This window comes from Temnothorax americanus, unplaced genomic scaffold (assembly GCF_048541705.1).
Source record: "Temnothorax americanus isolate GAGA-0224 unplaced genomic scaffold, ASM4854170v1 Scaffold11, whole genome shotgun sequence".
Classification (NCBI taxonomy): domain Eukaryota; kingdom Metazoa; phylum Arthropoda; class Insecta; order Hymenoptera; family Formicidae; genus Temnothorax; species Temnothorax americanus.
The window spans coordinates 2292546-2314417 of record NW_027509242.1 but is presented as its reverse complement, the minus strand read 5'-3'; the positions used below and the strand labels follow the sequence as shown (position 1 = coordinate 2314417).

At 31.7% G+C, this 21872-nt stretch overlaps 2 protein-coding genes across 6 annotated transcripts in view; one reads left to right on the top strand and one right to left on the bottom strand.

Moving 5' to 3' along the window:
- Positions 1-16333, bottom strand: part of Pyd (zonula occludens-like protein polychaetoid) — an 89572-nt gene extending 73239 nt beyond the window's left edge. The window contains exons 1-2 of one of the 3 annotated variants that reach the window (XM_077425838.1): positions 15972-16332; positions 9137-9309 (exon numbers count right to left, since the gene is read on the bottom strand). In XM_077425838.1, coding sequence (XP_077281964.1) covers positions 9137-9199 — 63 coding nt within the window. In that variant the 5' untranslated portion in view covers positions 9200-9309; positions 15972-16332. Of the gene's footprint in view, positions 1-4690; positions 4846-9136; positions 9310-15971 lie in introns of those variants that run through there. The other 2 variants (XM_077425827.1, XM_077425857.1) reach the window with 2 other exon arrangements.
- The window catches only part of LOC143908279 (sodium channel protein 60E), a 93695-nt gene that overhangs the window by 36041 nt on the left and 35782 nt on the right, over positions 1-21872 (top strand). For all 3 annotated transcript variants that reach the window (XR_013260095.1, XM_077425798.1, XM_077425807.1), the window contains exon 2: positions 18444-18652. Coding sequence is in view for 2 of the 3 variants with exons in the window: in XM_077425798.1 (XP_077281924.1) it covers positions 18444-18652 (209 nt within the window). In the remaining variant the exon portion in view is untranslated. The remainder of the gene's footprint in view (positions 1-18443; positions 18653-21872) is intronic.

The window sequence follows — 21872 nt, the reverse complement described above, 5'->3', positions numbered from 1 at the left end:
ATTACAAATAATAAGCAAAAAAACTCGCGGTAAGAATTCTCTATATCTTAATAAAAAGCCTCAGTCTTTGCTAAAGGTTTTGCATCACAAAAGGCCCTAATATAAACCAACTAAAAGAACTTTTGTTGATATATTCAAAACAATTATACACACGTTGCCAATGTACTGTGAATACACATTATTCTCTTTATTTTGATAAATATTTCTCGAGTAATTTCTTTTTCTGGATGCAAATAAAAAAACGTACCAGACTTAAATGTCCGCATAGAAGCAATAGTTCCACTCCGATGAATGTGAACGCGAGATGAGCAGCTTAGAAATAAAGATTGGTATATAGACTCGCTTTCCCTCGAGTCGGATAATAAAATCGATAAAATATTACCTCCGCTGGCAATACATAAAAACTCCAACACTAATCTAAAAATATTACAGCGGATACACCCTCGTGGTCATATCGCAGGCAAAAAGGTATTAAAGGCTTAGCGGCGCGAGAGCGCGGCTCTATATCAATAATAAAAATTAAAAATTTACAATCGGTTATATAATTTAGAATCGCGCGGCATTCGGATTCAGTTAAAGTGCGATATGATTTGCGTGATATTCATATTCATAGCATGAAGCATACGGACAAAGAAATAAAAATGCATTGTCATGTTGAAAATAAATGATAACAGGAAATAGAAAAATAAAATATATACAGTGCGTTCGCGAAATTCTTCCAGGGTTTCGGATGAAGAACGCGCGGTTTTTGAATAATTTAAACCGCAGACATATAAAGGGTCCCGACAGAAATAAAAATACAATATTAAGTTAAAGATAAAAGATAACAGAAAATACGAACGTAAAATACCCAACGTTCGCAAAGTTCTTCCGGGGTTTCGGGTCAAGAATGTATGCACTTGACAACTTTGACTAGATACATGCACTTTGACTTGCGTGCGGTAAAACTCTCGAAGTTTTTATATCCTTCGCACGTGTGTGTGTGTGCGTGTGTGTGTGCGTGTGAACATCTTGGTTAGCACGAAGAATGTTCTTTTTTACATTTTTTTTATGTTTCTTAAGAGTATGAATATTCGCACTAATTCGTGATAAAAAATCGCTTTTTTTAAATATCAATTTTTATAACTGACGATTGAAACAATATTCTTAACATAATTATATATAAAAAGATATAATGGAACACATGTGAATATATATGATAAAATGTGACATCTATGCGTGACATAACATATGCGTTTGTTTGGCTTTGTTTAAATTTTCGGTAAAATACATTTTTCGGACAAATGGTAATTAATGTTGTTTTTCAAAATGTTCTCTTTGAGAGAATCAATCCAGCTTTTTTTGTGGATCAGATAAATTGTAGACGAGGAATAAATGATCTTACAAATATGCATAAATAACGTTACATTAAGTTAAACTTCACTCTATTAGTTAATTATTAAAATTGAGCTTTACTTTTTAATAATGTATTTCCATTTCTGTGTTTGTCCGGATAATGTTTACAAAATAAATTAAAGTTTTCTCTCTAAAAATGCCAAATAGGATTTTACATATATATTTAACTACATATCTGCGTGAGTCAGGATTGTACTGAAACGCCTCGTACTTGTTTATTTTTAATTCAGTTTTTTATAGAAATGTGAAATACAATAGAAATTGGTTTCAAAATTTGACAATTTTAATAGTTTTATCAAAACCTTTTTGTTTAGATTTGACGCAAGAATAGACGCAAAAAATTTGACTTGGAAATAAACAGTTTATTCTCTATTTTGTCTCAATCATGAGTCTGGATCTAAAGGAAATTTTACTGCGGAGTTATCGTTATACATATGGAGCATCAAGCTTATCATAGGCATAAGCGATCAGCCGTTTGTAGCGATTGAACCGAAAAATCATTTACTTTACGCGAGTTTTTTTATTAGTCGAGTTGTTCCGCGACGAGATCGATCATCGGACGCTCGCGTTCTATGTTCAAGCCGCCGGATTCACACGGTTGCTGATCATCCCGGATGAATCATTCAAAGCAAAACCGCGTCGGAGGAACGCCTTCTCTTTTAAAAGTAACGCTAAACGTGAACCAAAAACCAACATTATATGTTGTTTAATTTTTTCAAATAAAATATTTCTGATGATTTACGGTGTAATTATGAAATATTCAGCAATCGTTTGCAAGAAAATATAAAATTTATGAATAAAACAAAAGCGTGATACAAATGTAAATCTTGTTAATGACTAACTACGTTAGTGATTAATAATTAGTTGTTTTATTGGCATATGTTTTCCTATATTGTAAACTTTATAAATCATAACTTTATGTAACATAGGGGAAGATACTCTAAATAAAATAAAACAAGAAAGTTTAAATTTTCGTTTGTAAAAAAGGCTTGAAAAGAATATTCCAGGATATTTCAGGAGCTGTTTATACACAATAATTGCATACGATTGTTCACAAATATGGTGTTCTGTTTGTATATATGATTATTTAGAGATTTTCTTTATCCTTCTAAAACATTAATATCCATCTTAAATCAACCATTTAAAATCGAAATCTTTGCTTTCGATATATATCACTTTTCATATTTTTCCCTTGATAAAATAAGATTTTTAATCTCTAATTTAAAATGAGGTAAATTCACGTAAATTCACATGCAGGGTACTCGTAAGTGATTTACACGATGAGCTAGCATCGTTTTGACGGGGCGATAAGCGCAGTTGCTCCGTTTTGACGATGACCCGAGGACATTTCGCGATTTCCATATACAGGGATAGTGAGTTCTTTTTTTGCTCTCTCCAGAATTTTTAATCTCAACGGGATACGTGGCTGCAAAAAGTTCGGGGCGAACGATTCTGATAACAGCAGTTTTTCCGCCGGACTTGCAAACGGGCTGCGACGATATTTTTATGAGTAGTTGGTTTTGAATTGAGTCCCCTTCTATACGTCGAAGAGAATAATACTCGTTCTTTTCACGCTTCGCGTTTGACAAGAAATACTTGCGAATAAAGGTAAAATTGACGTATTAAAAAAAAATTCAGTTACTCCCCATTCTATAAAAATTTTACATAAAATATCTTGCTTAAAAATAAACGCAATATTTCATTGTAATGTGAATACGTTTTCTTTCATATACGAATACATATTTATTCTTTTTTTTTTAATTACGTCGTTTTATTAATTCTTTTAGATTTTTAAAACTTTAATTGATTCTAAATATATGTTAATATTATTTTTACCGTACATAGACAAGGTCAATTTTATTTTTCAATAATTTTTAAAAGCTATGTTTTGAATTTTTAATGGAATTGATATGGCAACGATAGGTATTGAATATTTCGAAAGAAAAGACACAGGTCTAAAATCGGAGCCAGCACAGCGACACTTATTAAAACATATTCATTATTAAAACATTATTCATTCGTGTTCGTTTGCGCTCGCTTTATCTGAATCCGGCTTAATATTCATATGCGACTACTTAATATGACATTCAAAATTTACGAAAGGCATGAAGTTTGTCGAATCGAAAGACAAAATTACGTCAGATAAAAATGAATACGTAAATAATATTCCGAGATATTCGAAATAAATAGAATTATTGCAATCTTTTATAACATCACGCTTGATCGATTAATATTTATATTAATAATGATAATAGTTTTCGTTCTTTTGTCCCGGTTAGAACATTCGCAAGTTTTCTGTAAACATACATCAGACATTTGAAGCAACAGTCAAACCGTCAAGCAAAAACTTGTTTGTTAAGTTAGAAGTTATAGATGTCATCTACAAAGTGTTATTATTGAGGCATCTGTAGAACCATTTAGATATACAAGATTGATCGCGAAAATTCCTAAAAGAAATTTCTCTGAGAAATTTTTTAGTCTAAAAGATCGAACAATCCATCGAAATTGAAGCTGCGCGGATTTTGAGGTAACTTGATAAGGGAATATACACTGTCGAGATGCATTCTACTCCTCTTACTACTTCGACCAGGGCTGTCTTCGGCGCGACATTAATGCCTGATCGTGTCCGATGCATAATGCTTTAGCTCTCCAAACTGTGTTCGCAACATCGCGGTAATTTGACCACAGTTTATGCTAAATACACTCAGCGGCATTTGCGACCACATTTGAGCGACGTACATACACGAATGCACTGCATAATATATCGAACAATATAGTACGCGGATTGATACAAAGATAATGCGAGATTTTTTTGGAATACTTGCAAATATAAATTCTTTGAACGGAAACATATCTGCTTCAAAAATATGTGGGAAAAAATATGTCCACGCACAGTAAACGAGTATACAGCGTGTCAAATTCTTTATTTTCACTGTCCTTTGCATTACTTTAATCCACTGTGACTCGACGTCTAACCAAGTTCGAACTGAGAGAGATTCTGATATGAAAAGGTTCTGGAAACGCGTTAGGATAACAAGTCAACACGAATGACTTTGCTCCGACACAAAACAAATTTTCAATGTGAATCTAATGAACAATTACACGGATGATACTAAAGGCAAATAAAACGAACATTTTCAAATAATTTGAAAATTGACTATAATTTGGGAGATAAATAAGTTGATGCGAATTTTGTGTATTGCGTATACCGTGATAGCTACATTATTCTCTGACAGTCGGTACAAATACGTATCAGAAAATATATCTATTAATGATTTAAAATTTCTGTTCTCACCATTATCTGCTAAAATCTCGAGCTTTATCGAAGACCATTGACAAAATCGAACGATGTATCCAAAATTTTAAATGTCTCCAGAATCTCATTTAATTTTGATTCATCGACCTTTGTCAAGACTTGCTCTTTTGCACTCGTGATATCACATTTAATGTTTTAGCGATAAACAAATATTTATCTTAAGACGAATATAATTCACAAAGATTGGAAGCGAAATAAACAATTTTTTTCATACGCGTGTAATTTTAAATTTAAATTAAAACTATGTTAAATTAAATTTATACTGAAATTACATGAAAGAAAGTAGCGTGAAAAATTAATTATTATTTGACGCATTCAAATCATTCAACCTATAATGTAATGAAATAATAAGAACTATACCAACATTTATTATATTCGTTAAGCGTCTTAATTCAATTATTATTTGGTGCACCAAAGCACAAAGTATTTCACAATATAAATCCATTGTCGCCAAAATCATGAATACGAATAGATATTCTTTCAAGCGCGGAATTATATATATCATATTTGGAAGAAGATATGGCAAAAGATATTCCGACACCCAGTAAACGAACATACATTCCACCAAAATAACAACTTTCATTTTCACTGTCTTTCGAATTACTTTATTCCACTAGTGACTCGACGTCTAACCAAGTTCGAACTGAGAGAGATTCTGATATGAAAAGGTTCTGGAAACGCGTTAGGATAACAAGTCAACACGAATGACTTTGCTCCGACACAAAACAAATTTTCAATGTGAATCTAATGAACAATTACACGGATGATACTAAAGGCAAATAAAACGAACATTTTCAAATAATTTGAAAATTGACTATAATTTGGGAGATAAATAAGTTGATGCGAATTTTGTGTATTGCGTATACCGTGATAGCTACATTATTCTCTGACAGTCGGTACAAATACGTATCAGAAAATATATCTATTAATGATTTAAAATTTCTGTTCTCACCATTATCTGCTAAAATCTCGAGCTTTATCGAAGACCATTGACAAAATCGAACGATGTATCCAAAATTTTAAATGTCTCCAGAATCTCATTTAATTTTGATTCATTGACCTTTGTCAAGACTTGCTCTTTTGCACTCGTGATATCACATTTAATGTTTTAGCGATAAACAAATATTTATCTTAAGACGAATATGATTCACAAAGATTGGATGCGAAATAAACAATTTTTTTCATACGCGTGTAATTTCAAATTTAAATTAAAACTATGTTAAATTAAATTTATACTGAAATTACATGAAAGAAAGTAGCGTGAAATATTAATTATTATTTGACGCATTCAAATCATTCAACCTATAATGTAATGAAATAATAAGAACTATACCAACATTTATTATATTCGTTAAGCGTCTTAATTCAATTATTACTTGGTGCACCAAAGCACAAAGTATTTCACAATATAATTCTATTGTCGCGAAAATCATGGATACGAATATATATTCTTTCAAGCGCGGAATTACATATATCATATTTGATGGAAGAAGATATGGCAAAAGATATTCCGACACCCAGTAAACGAGCATACATTCCACCAAAATAACAACTTTCATTTTCACTGTCTTTCGAATTACTTTATTCCACTAGTGACTCGACGTCTATAATAATCAAGTTCGAACTGAGAGAGATTATGAAGAGCCTAGGTTCTGGAAACGTTAAGGTAATAACAAGTCCTCGAACAAGTCAACACGAATGACTTTGCTCCGACACAAAACAAATGCTCAATGCGAATATCAGAATTACACGGTTACACGGATGAAGTTTCAAACTAAAGGTATAAAAAACGAGCATTTTCAAATAATTTACAAATCGACTATAATTTGAGAGATAAGTATAAGTTGATGTGAATACTACGTTTTGTCAAATATATTGTAAAGTAAAGTAAACAATTTGATATTTCTGTATTCAGCATTATGCATTGGATATTCGATATCGAGGTTTTATTGACAGAATCCGGCGATGCATTTAAAATTGCATGTATCCGGAATCTCACGCGATATTTAATTACGCGATCCATTGATCCTCGTCACGGCACTTCACTGCGTGCTTACACTCCCAATTCTCATCAGTATTTCAATGTTATTAATATAATATTTCTCAATTTTAAAATGATAATACATAAAATATTTGAATATTTTATTAACATCTGAGCAAATTAAAATTTTTGTTGCATATGTGTGCCTATTATTGCAAATTTTGTTCTCATCTTGAATTATGACTCAAAGTTTTTTAATTATTAACTTATTGTCATTATAATGCAATTTAGTTAATATATATATTTTAACGTAATAGGCAAACTCTAAATCCATATCTCATTAAACAATCATCAAGTATCGCTATAGCTGATAAATGTAACCGTCGCGTCGACGCGTGGTGGCATTTATAGTGACATAAGTTTGCTTGTCCGATTTGGTTTTCGTTTTCCCGAAGGGTGTCATCGACGTTGTCCGACGAAGTCATCCCAACCGACTTGACCGCGCGCAGTAACGCGTTTCCGGCGGAAACGCATGTATTATTTATCTGGAACGAGTGCCAAATGACACTTCGTGCTCGACGTTGACATGCGGTTGCTTGACTGGTCGGCCACTGGTCGGTCGGTTGGTTGGTGCACGCGTTTCTCATGCGGAGCACTCAGGGAGAGGATCGATATTAGTCGCGGCAGCGCGCAAACACGCCGGTTCCCGCTGGCGACAATTGCCGCGTCGCCAGTCCACGTTCAAAGTCTGCGAGTAGACTTTAAGAATAAAAAAGAACAGGAAACGATGGCGAAGAAGAGGAAACGAACACCTCAACATTTCGGAAATTGTCCGGCACGAATTCAAATCGGCTACACAGTTTCGACACCATATCCGAGAGCTATCGACACCAGATGGTTGAACGAGGACTGGTGGATATAGAGTGTGAATGAGAGAACGAAAGAGAGGGGCATACGGAAAAGCGTGCGGAAAACGCTTTTCCGCTGGTCGCCGTGCACGTTATTTCCATGCATCGTTTTAATTATTCGGCTGATAAAATCAATCGAGGACAAATTTGCGATACTATTAACGTATAGGTATGTAGGGTATCCCGGAATCATTACCCAGAATCAGACCTTAATTTTAAAAATAAATTATTGATCGAGTTAGTTTATACATATTAACATTTGTAGGCAAAACCCGTGAAAATAAAGATTCAATATATGCGGATGAAAAAAAAAAGAAAAAATATATCGTGTGCAGTTGAAGAAGGCTCATATCTAATTATTGTACATCATGAAGATAAAAATAAGATACAAGATACAGATTAATATAATAACATGAATTCATCAATTCCTGTCCCCTTTTGATGTTTTTTCACAAAAATATATTTTATACAGCAAAAAATTTGATAATAATAGCATCACGAATAGAATCACACGATATACCTATTTAGTTATAATTTAAACAAGGATCGCGCCTAATCTAATGGATTAGCTCCGGTCAATTCCCGATCCTGTATGATGCTGATTAATAACATTTTAGCTCTCTAAATTGTGCTCGAAGCGGACTCGTAATTTGACCGCAGTTTATGCTGAATACGTTCAGGCACCGCGATGCGTATGTTTTGCGACCGCCGCACGAATGTACGTGATGCATTCGGGCGATGCTTACAAATTCGCTACATAATGCCGAGCGACACAGCGTGTTACTAAAATAGAAATACAAATAAAAATAGCGCGCGATCGTCCTAAATGCGAACGATAATGCTGCGATAATTGGCAGCAATTGCGTCGATGTTTTTGTGTCATCTATATACGGAGAAGAATTTACGATTTTTAAAATCTGCGATATTCAATTGTTTAATAATACCGAAACAATCGCGTATATAACTTATTTTTGAAATGGTTTTTGCCAGTTGCAAAACAGACAGAAAAATCTCAATCGCATAATCATTCAAACGTTTCAAATATTTAAAATATCCGTGTAGGAGTTTTATAAAAAGTAATTTTCTTTCGTTCAACGAATGAAATGTTTCTAAAATGGATTACTAAATTTACAATTTATTATAACCAATATTAGACACGCACGAGGGTTCCATATCAAATATCAAATTATATTATGCAATACTCTAAGTATGAACATCCCGTTTATAAAACAAAAGACTTCTTTCTTCGTACATCGCTTCTATGCGTTTATCAGCTTTTCAGGGAATCTTTGGAATTTTTAGATACAAACGCGATTTTCATACACGTTTATCTCGGCGGATTTCTATATTATTCGGGCACCAATTAAATTTGCAACGAAATTTGAAAAATGTTGAAGGCGAAAGCAAAGTGTACAATCGCTAATTTAACAATATAATAATTGTTATATATTTTTGCAATGCACAATTCACTAATATCATAAAATCTACTCTTGCGTTATTAAATACAAATGAATAACTTGAAATTTCTATACTAACCACAGTATCTCGCTGAAATCTCTCGAGAGTCTCCAAGGTCCATTGATAAAACCATTGATGCATCCAAAATTATAAGTATCCAGCATCTCATTACAATACTCCAATTTTATCTATCAATTTTCGTCAAAGAACTTTACGTACAGTTGTCACACGATATTCAATATTTCAGCAACCTTAAACAAATATTTATCTTGAGTTAAAGTATATGAATTTTTTAGCGATGATTGAAAATGAAAAAAAAATCTGTCAGTCTGTGTCATACACTACGTGTATCACGAATTTGAATATAAAACTATACTATGCAAAAGTATGACTACATTGAAACTATTAAAAGAGAGTAGTACAAAAATATGAAATGCTCAAAACATTATAATATAAAATAACCTTTAAATTATGTCAATAGACTTTGGAATCATTTGTCTCAATCTTCGTCGCATTTTTTTATATAGTTTTTTCTATATAGTTTTTCTATATAGTTTTTAATTAAAACCATTCACAGTAATACATTAACACTATTGGCAGGAGCACTAATACTACATAGCATGCAAAATGCACGGCTAAAGTACTATTGTACATTGTTATAAGCATAATTATAGCAAGTAGCGCAAGAAAGCATATGGTTGGAAACATTTTAATTTTTCTGAGCTTAGATTCGCTACTGATGAGCCTTGTAAATGTCTAATAATTCGAATTGAGAGAAATTGATGAGTGATTCTGGGAAATTTTGACTTTGTTCTGTGGATACCAAATAATACAGATTTATGAGATGTAATTGAAGATTGTTACATAAACGATATTTCAGTCTTATATAAGATATTATCTTGTTGTCATGTAACGAGCAAATAATTTGAAAATTTCTAGAATTTTGCGTAAAATTGAACTCATTTATTTTGTACATTACGTACTGAAATAGTTATATCTTAGATAATTGATACTGCGAATTCTATGTATTATCCAGTACACCATAAATAATTTGAAATTGTTACATCAACCATTACGCGCTAAATTCTTTCGAGACTTTCTGTTCACTTATTGTTAGTACTCCGTCTGGATCAATCAACTCTCGTCAGAGATCTTCACGCACATTTGCACTCGCGACATAACGTTTCATCATTTCAACGTTTTACCGGCATTAAACAAATATTTATATCGAATTAAAATACATGAATTTGCAAATTTAGCAATGATTAAAAGTGAGAAGAAGATGTTAGTTTTCTGCCACACATTACATGTATCAAAAATTTTTAACTATACGAAATTAAGATATACATTATATTAAAAGCATAAATGTTTAAAATATTGTATAACAGTCAATTTTCGTCACATCCTTTTAATCACGTTTTCAATCACATAGTGGAACGAAAGGCCCATATCATTAACACAGTACTTGTATATACAATATATGCATACAAAATTGCTCGTCTAAAACATAATTACACATCACGAGCATAATTATAACCAGTAGCACACAAAAGCCTATAATCGTTCACAGCATTTTGATATCACTGTCTTCTATATCTTGAATTCACTACTGACTAAACTTGCGAACGTCTAACAGAATTTAAATTGAGAAAGATCGTGAAGAGATCCTTGAAATGACTTTATTTCACGGACACAAAACAAAACAGATGTATAATAAAAATAACTAACGATTGGTATCCAAACAATATTTCAAACTAAAAGTATTCTCTCTAGCAGGCAACGAACATTTGCAAATAATTCGAGAATCAACTACAATTTGGGGAATAAATAAGTTAATAAGCATTTATTTAACGTGTATTGCGTGCAGAGAGATTGCATCCTGACAGTCAGTCTTGCGAACATTACCAAATATGTCGTAAATAATTTAAATTTTTTATACTAACCATTAAGAGCTAAATTCTTTCGAGATTCCGAAGTCTATTAGATAGAAATCAATGCATACAAAATTATAAGTATCTGGCATATTGCATTCCATGCAATACTCCATTTTGATCATCAACTTTCGTCAGAGGACTTCACGCATACTTGCACTCGCGACGTGATATTTAACGTTTCAGTAGCGTTAAACGGATATATTTATTTCGAGTTAAGATACACAAATTTGTTTAATAATAATTTAAAAAAACGGAAATATCAGTTTTTGTGTTACACTGTATATATCACGAATTTAAATTTAAAATTATACGAAATTAAAAACAATAAAGCTGTGTAAAAAAGTAGTATAAATACTGAATGTTTTAAATATTGAACAATATCTTGAAATTACGAATTTAAAACGATATAATGCATTGATCTTGATCATATTTCTTAAACTATGACTACGAGTCTTCGATTATTATTCCAGAATTGCAAGAATGCAAAGAAGCACTCTACAAATATTATAAATGCGGATAAAAGCACAATAATAAAAGCATAATAAATACTTAAAAGCACAATACGCGCAAATTTAACGCATAATATACCTATATTTATTAAGTAAATTAAAATAAGTTTTTGTATTCTATTCATTTTGATATTACTGCGCGTTTCTTGTTTCTTAAATTACTTGAACTCGCTATACCGATCCGCTTCGCAACAGAATTTCCACTGAGAGATTCCAATGAAATCTTAGAAATCAACTTGTTCCATAAGCACAAAACGTAAACAAATTTATTATGAAAATATAACTAACACAGCTGTTACACAAATAATCTGTTTTATATAACTTATGTTTCCAGCAAATATTATTTGTTAGAAACGTAAATTGTATATGTAAAAAATTTAAAAGTTTAAGTGTATGTATAATTTGGAATGTAAGATATAAATTAATATTTGCAATAATTTTGTATATTTCGTGCCGAGATAAACGATCAGGATGGAAACATGTGAAATATAAAAATTCTAGTTAAGCTTATTTTCTCGAAACTTTTCCAACACCTTGAGTTTGAACGCCGCATATCAAGTCTTAAATAAAGTTCACACCCGCAAAACGAGGTGGTTAATCGATTTGCGAAAGTTTCAGTAAAAGCCCTAAAAACTCGGTTATCGATCCCCCATGTTATTTGTGTTTTAGAGAGAATTTTCCGCTTACACACCGATCGTATTGGGACGGATAGCAAGAGGTGTCGATAAACTGTTTTGCTGAGTTAACGAAGATTAATTAATCGAGAAGGAAACGTTACACTTAAGCTTGGTTTGCGACTTACAATCTTGATTTAGGTTTAGATCAATTGAAAGAGCGAAAACGAATTAATTACGCTTACTAATGCAGTTTTGTTATAGAATAATTATTACATTTTTTCTATTTTATCTGGAGAGTATATATTTAAATATATTTAAATATTATATTTAAAGACACATATATAATTAAATATACATATTTCTTTCGTAAGAAAGAAATGTTCTTGCCATTATTTCAACTTTGTGATATTTATTTGATATTAGCAAGTTACCTTGGTTCTCGATCGTATATTCGAATAATTAGTTAAAATAAAGAATAAATATAAAACAAGCGTCATTGTGTGTAATTGTATTGTTTGAGCGTGAGGTGAATTTTTTTTTTAATTAAGTCATCAATTACATAGTTTATTTCAATTTTTACTTATTCGGTATTCTTCATCGAATGTGTGTGTGTGTGTGTGTGTGTATGTGTGTGTGAATCCAGAATCTTTTATTTTTCATTATTCGTAAATTATCAAATCCATGATTTATAATAAATATTTAATTTAAAAAATTATGAATTTATACCACGACTCGCAAACGTCTAATGGGATTCCACTTTGAAGAATTCGCGAAAACATCTTGGAGATATAGGGATATTATGATAGATACAGATCAACACGAATGACTTTGCTCCGCAAATTTTCAAAACCTATTTGTTGTGGAAGTATAACTGACGATTGTTAACGAATATTTCAGGAAAATAAAGTAGATATTATATTATAAAAATTATTAAAAATTATTTAAAAATTTAATACACGTCGAAATATAATTAAAATAAAAAACATTTGTCTAACAAATTTGTTTATTTCGTACCAACATAGAGATGTGCTAATATAGAAATATGTTAAGCATAAAGATGTGACGCATTCCACTTTTCGAGCGTAACTCTTTAAGTCGGAGCTTTTATATATATATAATATCGATAGAATATTTTTTTAATGTCTAAAGAAAATATCGATCGATATTTGATACGAACATTTTACGTTCAGTATTTTATTGAACGTTTATCAAACGTCAACCAAAACGCATAATAATTCTCTCATTAGAGATATTTACAGTTCTAAGACGCTCACAATTTTAATCATTTTTTATCATAATAAATTGAATATATATTATTACATAAACAGGTAACTTTCGTATACTCTTGTCGCCTTTTCCGGAGAAATGAGAAAAATGTTCCAAAAATGTTCAATTTGTCGTTGAATTTCTTTAGTGTTTAGGAGTTGAGTAATGCGACAAAATTTGTCCAATATAATCATGAATTAAAAAATTTAAAGCTAAAAGTTAATAAAAGTAAAAACAGGTAAAAGCTCTATCTTCCTCGCAATAAGAGCCAATGCGCGATTTACGGATATACTATACGAATATTATGAATACTACATATATATATTATCAAATATTACATGAATAACTTTCTCACCATTATTTTCAACATTACACATTGAAGTTGCTCTGAAATAATTCGAAATCCGTTGATAACATCGGACGATGCGTTCAGAACTGCGTTCTGAATCTCATGTAGAAATATTCATCTTCGATCTACCGATCTTCGTCAAGTAAATTTACACATTTTTACTTGGAACCCATTTAACGGTTAATAGTGACATTAAACGAAAATTTATCTTGAGACAAAATGTTTCTTAGCGCGAATTAAAAATTACTACTAATTTGAGCCGCACAGCACGTATCATGTTTTCAATTTAAAATCAATTTAATTAAATTAATACTTGCAATGAGAGTGTATTAGAATTCATCTTTTGGGTGAGAATTGCATTTTTAATTATTACAAGAATACATAATAAACAAAGACAGTATAATAACAAGTATAATAGTAGTATAATACCAGTAAAAAAGAATAAAGAAAGGAAAAGTAAACGAAAAAACAATAAAAATTAAAAAAAAAATATGTATCCATTTTTGTTGCGTTAATGAAAGAAGAAATTCCTGTATATTCTCCAATTTAGATTTATATATTCCAAATTTTCGCATCAACCATGTTTCGATAACATGCACGATTTTTCCCCGAAAGTACGGAATTACGAACATGCACGTTATAATACACAGTATCCGTAATATTTCTTCTACTTTAAAATAGTCATTGGAATAAATATATATAACTGCAAGTGACACTAGTACAAACACAAATATACCCATTTTAATAATCTTAAATCACTTTAATCTGTTATACCGATACGACTCGTGAACGTCTAATGAGATTTCACTTTAGAGAATTCGCGATAAGACCTTGGGAACAATGATAAATACACATCAGTAAACGATTTTTTTCTCCGCAAATTTAAAACATACTTGTTGTGGAAATATAACTGACGATTGGTACGATATTTCAGGAAATATAAAGTCTTTTATTTTATTATAGATTATTAAATTGTTTATGAGTAATATATATATATACGTTGAAATATAATGAAGATAAAAATCACTTAAATTTATTTTGTGCCGAAATAGAGATGTATCGATATGTTGCATAGAAATGTGACGCATTCCACATTTTGAGTGTAACTCTTTTAAGTCGAAGCTCAAGATCGCGCGCGCGCGCGCGCGCGCGATAGTAGAGTATTTAATATCTAAAGAAAAGTATCGATACTTTGATATGAACATTTTACGTTCAGTATGAATGTTTATTAAACGTGAAACAAAACGCAACAAAATAATTCTCTTATTACAGATATTTACAGTTCTAAGACACTCTTTAACAATTTTAATCATCTTTTGTCATAATTAGTTGAATATTATTACGTGAGCATACCACTTTCGTGTATTCTTTTCGTTTTTTTTTTTCGGAGAAATGAGAAGAATATTTCAAACGTTCAATGTTTCGCGTGCGAAAAACATAAGTTTCTCATGCTATTTCTAAAAATATGGAAATGAGCGGCATGATACCTATTTAGATACAATCTGAACACAGATACAGCCTAATCTAATACGGTAGATAGGTTAATGGCTGATTACACCGGGCACGATTAATGCAAGGTCGAGTAAAGGGTTAAAGGCGCTAGACCGAGCAATCAACAGTTACCCTTTATATGCACACACACATACAACTATCTCTCTCCATCGTATATGGCAATATCTATATAATTATGATCCAAGTACTAGCGATATAGATGCTTTGCTATACATATTTTTGTGAGAAGTAAAGGGAAGTCTCAAATCCTTATTATGTGTTGGATATTTTTTGATCTATCAATGTATAGTATAAACCTTCTCAACCATATTTTTTATTATTTTTATTCGCAAATTTACTATTTTTAAAGGAGCTACATTTTAAAGAGCCGATAAATATAATTTAGAGACGAATTGTTTAAAATTGTATCTTTTGCACTATGTCATGAATGACTTATATAATCAATTAATTTGTTCTGGCAAAAAGTTGTGTAACTGTGGGTGTCTTGAACATCGAACTACAACTTTAAATATTAATTTTCAAATTAGTATCAAATAAGGGATATGACATAAAATATCTTAAGTAGTCTGTGATTTTAGCAGCTCTCCTTTACACGATAAGTTATTTAATCGAAAATTTAATGATCTAATAATTGTATTATTCTTTTCTTCTTACAACCCACATTTTATTGACTCCGTAAATATTACACATCAAATGCACCATAAATAACTTGAAATTTATACTAACTGTTACGCTCTGATAAGTTTCTTGATGCTTTCCGAAATCCATTGACAGAACGATGCATCCAAAACTGCATATATCCAGCATCTCCCACAACATTCAGTTGTGGTCCATTAACTTTCGTCAAGTATATATCGCGTACCCTTGCACTCACGACGCGATGTGTCATATGTTTCATTTATCTCGAGTGGAAATACACGAATTCGTTTAGCGAAATGGAAATGACTGCATCGATCTTTATTGCATTTTTCTAACTTGTTTTTAATTATTTTGATCACGTTGCTCAATATACATGTGGAATAAATAAAAACACAATAAACGAAAATTACATATGTATAGTATCAGTATCAAGAACAGTATCGCTACATTCAAGGAAATATACACGACTAAATGATTATATGATGACATAAGTAAGTCGACAAAAGCTTTTGCTAAAATATCATTAAATAGTAACACAATTATAATTATAACGAACACCATAAGAAGATCTATAATTTTACACATTTTAATATCACTATTTTCTGTACCTTGAATTTACCCGAACTTGTCGTGCTACTGATACGACTTGCAAACGTCCAAAAGCATCGAGACATTGAGAGAGCTCGCAAAGAGGAATGTTATGAAGAGGAAGGTTATAAAGGCCCAGGCACATAGAAAAACATCAACAGTAAGACGTAAGCCTGTGCCCGGGCCTTTATACAAATCAACACGAATATAATTGTCCTTCATAAATTCGAAACAGATTTGTGGTGGAAATATAATTAACGTTTGTTACACGAGCAATGTTTGCGATTAAAAATATAAAGCAGATATTTTATTGCATATAGATTAAAAATCGAGTGTACATTGAAATATAATTAAGATAAAGATATTTGTTTAATGAATTTTGCTTATTTTGTGGCGAAATATAAAAATGTATCAATATAGAAGTATATTAACAGCATAAATTATAAGTATCGTTAAAAGTAATCTTATATTTAGGTCCCACATTTTAACACTAATGTTTCGTGTACCTGCTTGATTTACTCGAACTAGCTAACATGACTCTAATGACTAACGAGAGATTCCAATTGTGAGAGTTCGCGAAGGGGCATTGGAAATAATAAACACGATAATAAGTTGACACGAACGACTTAGCTTCGCTCTGTCGAAAATTTATGATGGAAATATAACTGACGGTTGTTACCACACGAAGCTAGAAATATAAAACCGGTATTTTAATTTATGAAATAGCTTAAAAGTCGATGATACATCGAGATATGATTGAGATAAAAAAGATTCATTTGATAAATTTGTTTATTTCGTGCCGAAATTGAAACATATCGACGCAAAAACGTACCAAGATCGATATTTCATCGAGGAAATGATTAACAAATCAGTACTTTTGTACGGGAAATATAATCGAACAGAAAATAATCTTTCCGCCCGCGCCGGCTTTAAAACCACCACGCGGGCCATCCACTGGATTGGTACCTCGCCGACGGTTATCTGAATGCTGAAGCGACTTATTAATAATTACGCGTTGACCTACTGCCGCTTTTGGAGTCTGCGCTGTTTTAGCACGTTGCTTAAGCATTACATTCAACGAATGAGGTGAAACGTTGTGTTACAATTCGTCAAGTATGGATAAAAAATGTAAATTCTCCTTTTCATAATAGAATTTATAATTAGTTTCAATTTTTTAAAGACAGTTTAACTAGACAGCTCCAGATTGCTTAAAAAATTCACTTGTACATCTCCCTATTTTATTTTCGAACTGAAATCAGGGTAGTGGTATTCAAATAGAGGGTGTATCGAAAAAAATAATCATCAATCACAAAATATATCAATATTCTCTATACGCATGAATGTAAAATCTTTTTTTTGACGGATTAAAATCTAATCGTGGAGTTATTGAGCACTGCAGAAATTCCGACAAGTAAAATTTCTAAAATTTTTATTTATCAAGTGAAATTTAATTTAAAATAAGAGAATACATACGTTAAACGTATGTATTCTAGTAATTTAACGACCTGATAAATCAGATAAATTAATCTTTTGAATAAGGACGTTGACGAGTCGGGAATCTTTATTAAGAATGGAGAAAAATTGTTGAATTTTTACCAAAGAAATCTATTTCAGTAAAGTGGAGAAAATCTCTCTAAATGCTGCTTTAATTAGTACAAATTCGAGTTGTAAAATCTGTTTTGTGTGACGACATTACGAAGGTATTCAACATTGAAAATTATCTTGAAAATTTTCTTGGCGGATTAGCGCAACGAAAATGATTATAACAATAACAAGATTATGCAACAGAGCGAAATGTTTATAATTTGTAATCTGTAACAATATCTGCATGTACATGATATCACGTATGCTGTCTGAGAATCAGGATATCGCGGTAATCTATTTTAAATCTCCTTCCATCCCGACCCGCATTCAGATTCGGAAATTCATCGGCAATAAGACAATAAGAGCTGGTTTATTCTTGTGTTTCAGACGTTCTGCGTGGTATCCAAGAGGTTCCGCAAGAACTATATTCATAGATTTACGGCGACCAACAGTTGGTTCATATTCTCCCCGTGGAATCCTATTCGGCGGTGCTGTATCTTCCTAAGTACGAATCAGTACTTCGATTACGTGGTCATGGCTACTATCCTTCTTAACTGCGTCTTCCTGGCCATGACCGAAACCGTCGAGGAAGCCGAGTAAGTATAGACTGGTGCCTCATGCTTATGCAGTAGCAGCGACTATATAGTCGATCGTCAATAATTGAAACTGTGCGCTTACTTGTGTTGCCGTTATAAAATAAAATAATCGTACTTCTCTAAAAATAACGGTCGCAGTGCTATTTATAGTCATTATAAAATATTTAAACACAGAATTTAAAAATTCAGTAACGCATTAACTAATTTTGAATCAATTGTTTCTTAGCAAAAATTTAATTAAACCTACATTTTTTGTTTTATTTTTTAATTTTTAATATTAAATATTTTGGTTATTAATAATTAATATATATATCATAATATATATATATATATATATATATATATCATCATTAAATATTTAATAAATAAAATCATAAAACATTAATGTATCGCATAATTTATACAAGGCTATATATTATTAAAAATTTAGTATAGCAAAATCCGCTTTAAAAATTCAGTAAAGAAAGTTGTAAAGAAAAAATGTTTTATTTCCACGTGCTTGTAAAACCAATTGAAGATTAAAGCCTTTAATATTTTGCGATTTTGTTAAGGAAAATTCGTCTTTGTATTGGGCATAGAATCTGTTTAATCCTTTTATATTTTACAATATAAGGTAACTCCGCATTCGAATTAGTTATTAATTTGCTAATTAATCATGTCTACAAGTAATATCTGCGGAATAATAAGAGTCTGATATTGTCATTTTGCGGGAAAGGCATTCTTTATATTAATACTGGCAGTCGTAATTATGTTTTCTTTGTTCTCTTGTTCCTTTATTGACTTATATAAATGTGCGAAGATATGATAAATGTGCATTAAAACGTTCTAAAGACAATTCAGAAACAATAAAGGCAAGTAATTACCAGCGGTCGCGTTACGTAAAATACTTTCTCAGAAAGCACACGAACGTATAATATGCATGTTTTCTTACGATTTTGACAGCCGCTGTAGCTTTGTTCTCGAGATTTTAAAAAATCCGGAAAGCTATAAAATTGTTTGCTAATCAAAAATATAATTCCGAGCCCTCCGCTTTCGGTGCAAAGACACGATTACATTTTTTTCATTCGCATTTTTTTCATCGCATTTTGGAAGCCGCTCGCTTTCAGAATCAATCAAAGTTGCCGACTTCTCAATTCGAATATGTTTTGGCTATAGTGCTCGCGAATTTTATCGGATATTTTTCATTATTTGTACACTTTTTTTACTTAATATTTTTTATCACAGTGTGTTATATAATAACGATTGGAAGAGCAAATTTCTGATTCGATTGCAGGTCACTAATTAACTCGAGAACGCAGTTATCTCTTGTTTTTGAACTTTGTGATCGATCTGTTTACTACAAAGTCAATCACTAATAATCTCGCCTATTTTATTCTGTTTTTAATGCTATTATTTTTGTTCAATTCCAGAGAGTACAAAATATAATACTGCGTGGCTCTCGTTATCACGCGAAGCAGAAAAAATTAAAAATGTCAATAATCGGAATAAATCACCATTAAGGGGGTCATCCCGTGTGATGACCGTTTTTTTTAAGGTTTTTTTGCATTTTTTTGCGGCAAAATGAAAAAATACAGAGCTTCTAAATTTTTACTATATATTTATTACATCTAAAACTATATGTGTAAATTTTTTTATTTGAAAATATAGCGTCGATGGCGAGTTACATCACTGGAATGGCATTCATGTAAAAAAAAAGCAGACAAACGGTGTCCACGATTCCAGACTGGTTTATCTGAAATAAAAAAGCCAAATTGCATTTTAATCTATAGATAAATGGCTATCGGGAACTAGGATTATTTGAAAATATTAAAAATTCAATTTTTTGCATGCTTTTAAAAATTATAACTCAAAATAACATGATTTTTTGCGACTATTTTTTTATGCGGACAGAAAACGGTTCAATATTTTTTAAAAATTCTAGTTCCCGCGATAGCCACACATGTGCTGAATCTACCATTCAAATTTTATTTAAATCCATTGAACCGTTTTCGAGAAATCATGGACACCAGTTTAAAAAATACAGTTTTGAGAAAAACGCGTTTGAAAGCGCCGAGCGCTCAACTGCGTGCTTAAACACCTTACCTTCTCACTGCTGTAACTTTTCAATGACTTCGAATTTCGGAAAATTACTTTGCCAGTATATTCTATGCATGCTCTAGATTAGATTTATGCAAAAAAAAAATCGATTTTTTGAAGCCGTCACACGGGATGACCCCCTTAAAGTGATCTAATAAGCTATTTTTCCGAAAAATGGTGCATAACTATTAAAAGAAATTATACTAGAGTTGTTTTATTATAGCCGAGATCAAATCTTTCTGACGCGCTGATTTCTTTGGGCAAACGTCAGATCGTAAAGTATAAACCCATAAAAACTTTTTAATATCCGCATTATAAACGTTTAGTGGAGTTAATATCTTCAGACATTGTTTTATCGCAGTCTCTGAACTATAAGACTGATTTAATGGAGTCGATACCTTTCTTTTTTCTCTTCTCTCATACACCAATATTTTCTTTATAATTCTGTAAATATTTTTGCAATTTCTTTTAAATATTTCCAGAAATATTTGTTTTATTTTTCTAATAAACAAGTATTTTTTATTGAGATTTACATTTATTGAGTGATTCCGTTACAAAAAGCCAATTCGTTTGCCTTGCCCATTATCTTGAAAATTCATCTTGGAATTTATCTATCATTTAGCACATTGTGCACGCCCTCTTAGACTAGACTTGCGTTAGGATTTAATTAGGCTTTTGTCAGTTAATCGAAATCCGTGCGGCATTCTGGGAGTTAAAGACAGGCCTGACGCGTTCTCTTTAAACATGCACAACTGGCGTTCATTTCATATGTGTTCGCTCAGCATGTAATCCTCTTAAGCTAAGTATCCTCCAGCGAGTAACTCGCGACAGTTCTCGCCGACTGCGGATAGCAATTCGTTTAACGTGCTTCCGCCGAATATGTCTCGCGGTAATTTTCCGCAACTGCAGTCTGAGCGAAGGCGTGCCGGATTAACGAGGCTTTCAGGATGGTGAATAAGCGATCTTTTCAGAGTTCCTTTCGGGAAGTTAATTGGCCTAACTCGCTTAATATAATGAGGAACTTATAGACGTTTCAAGCGCACACAGTTTAGCATCTATTGGAAAATATTAATTTTTTATTAATAACTCTCAAGGGAGCTGAAGGGAGAGCTCTGCTTAAAATTGTCGCTTTATTTAAGTTATC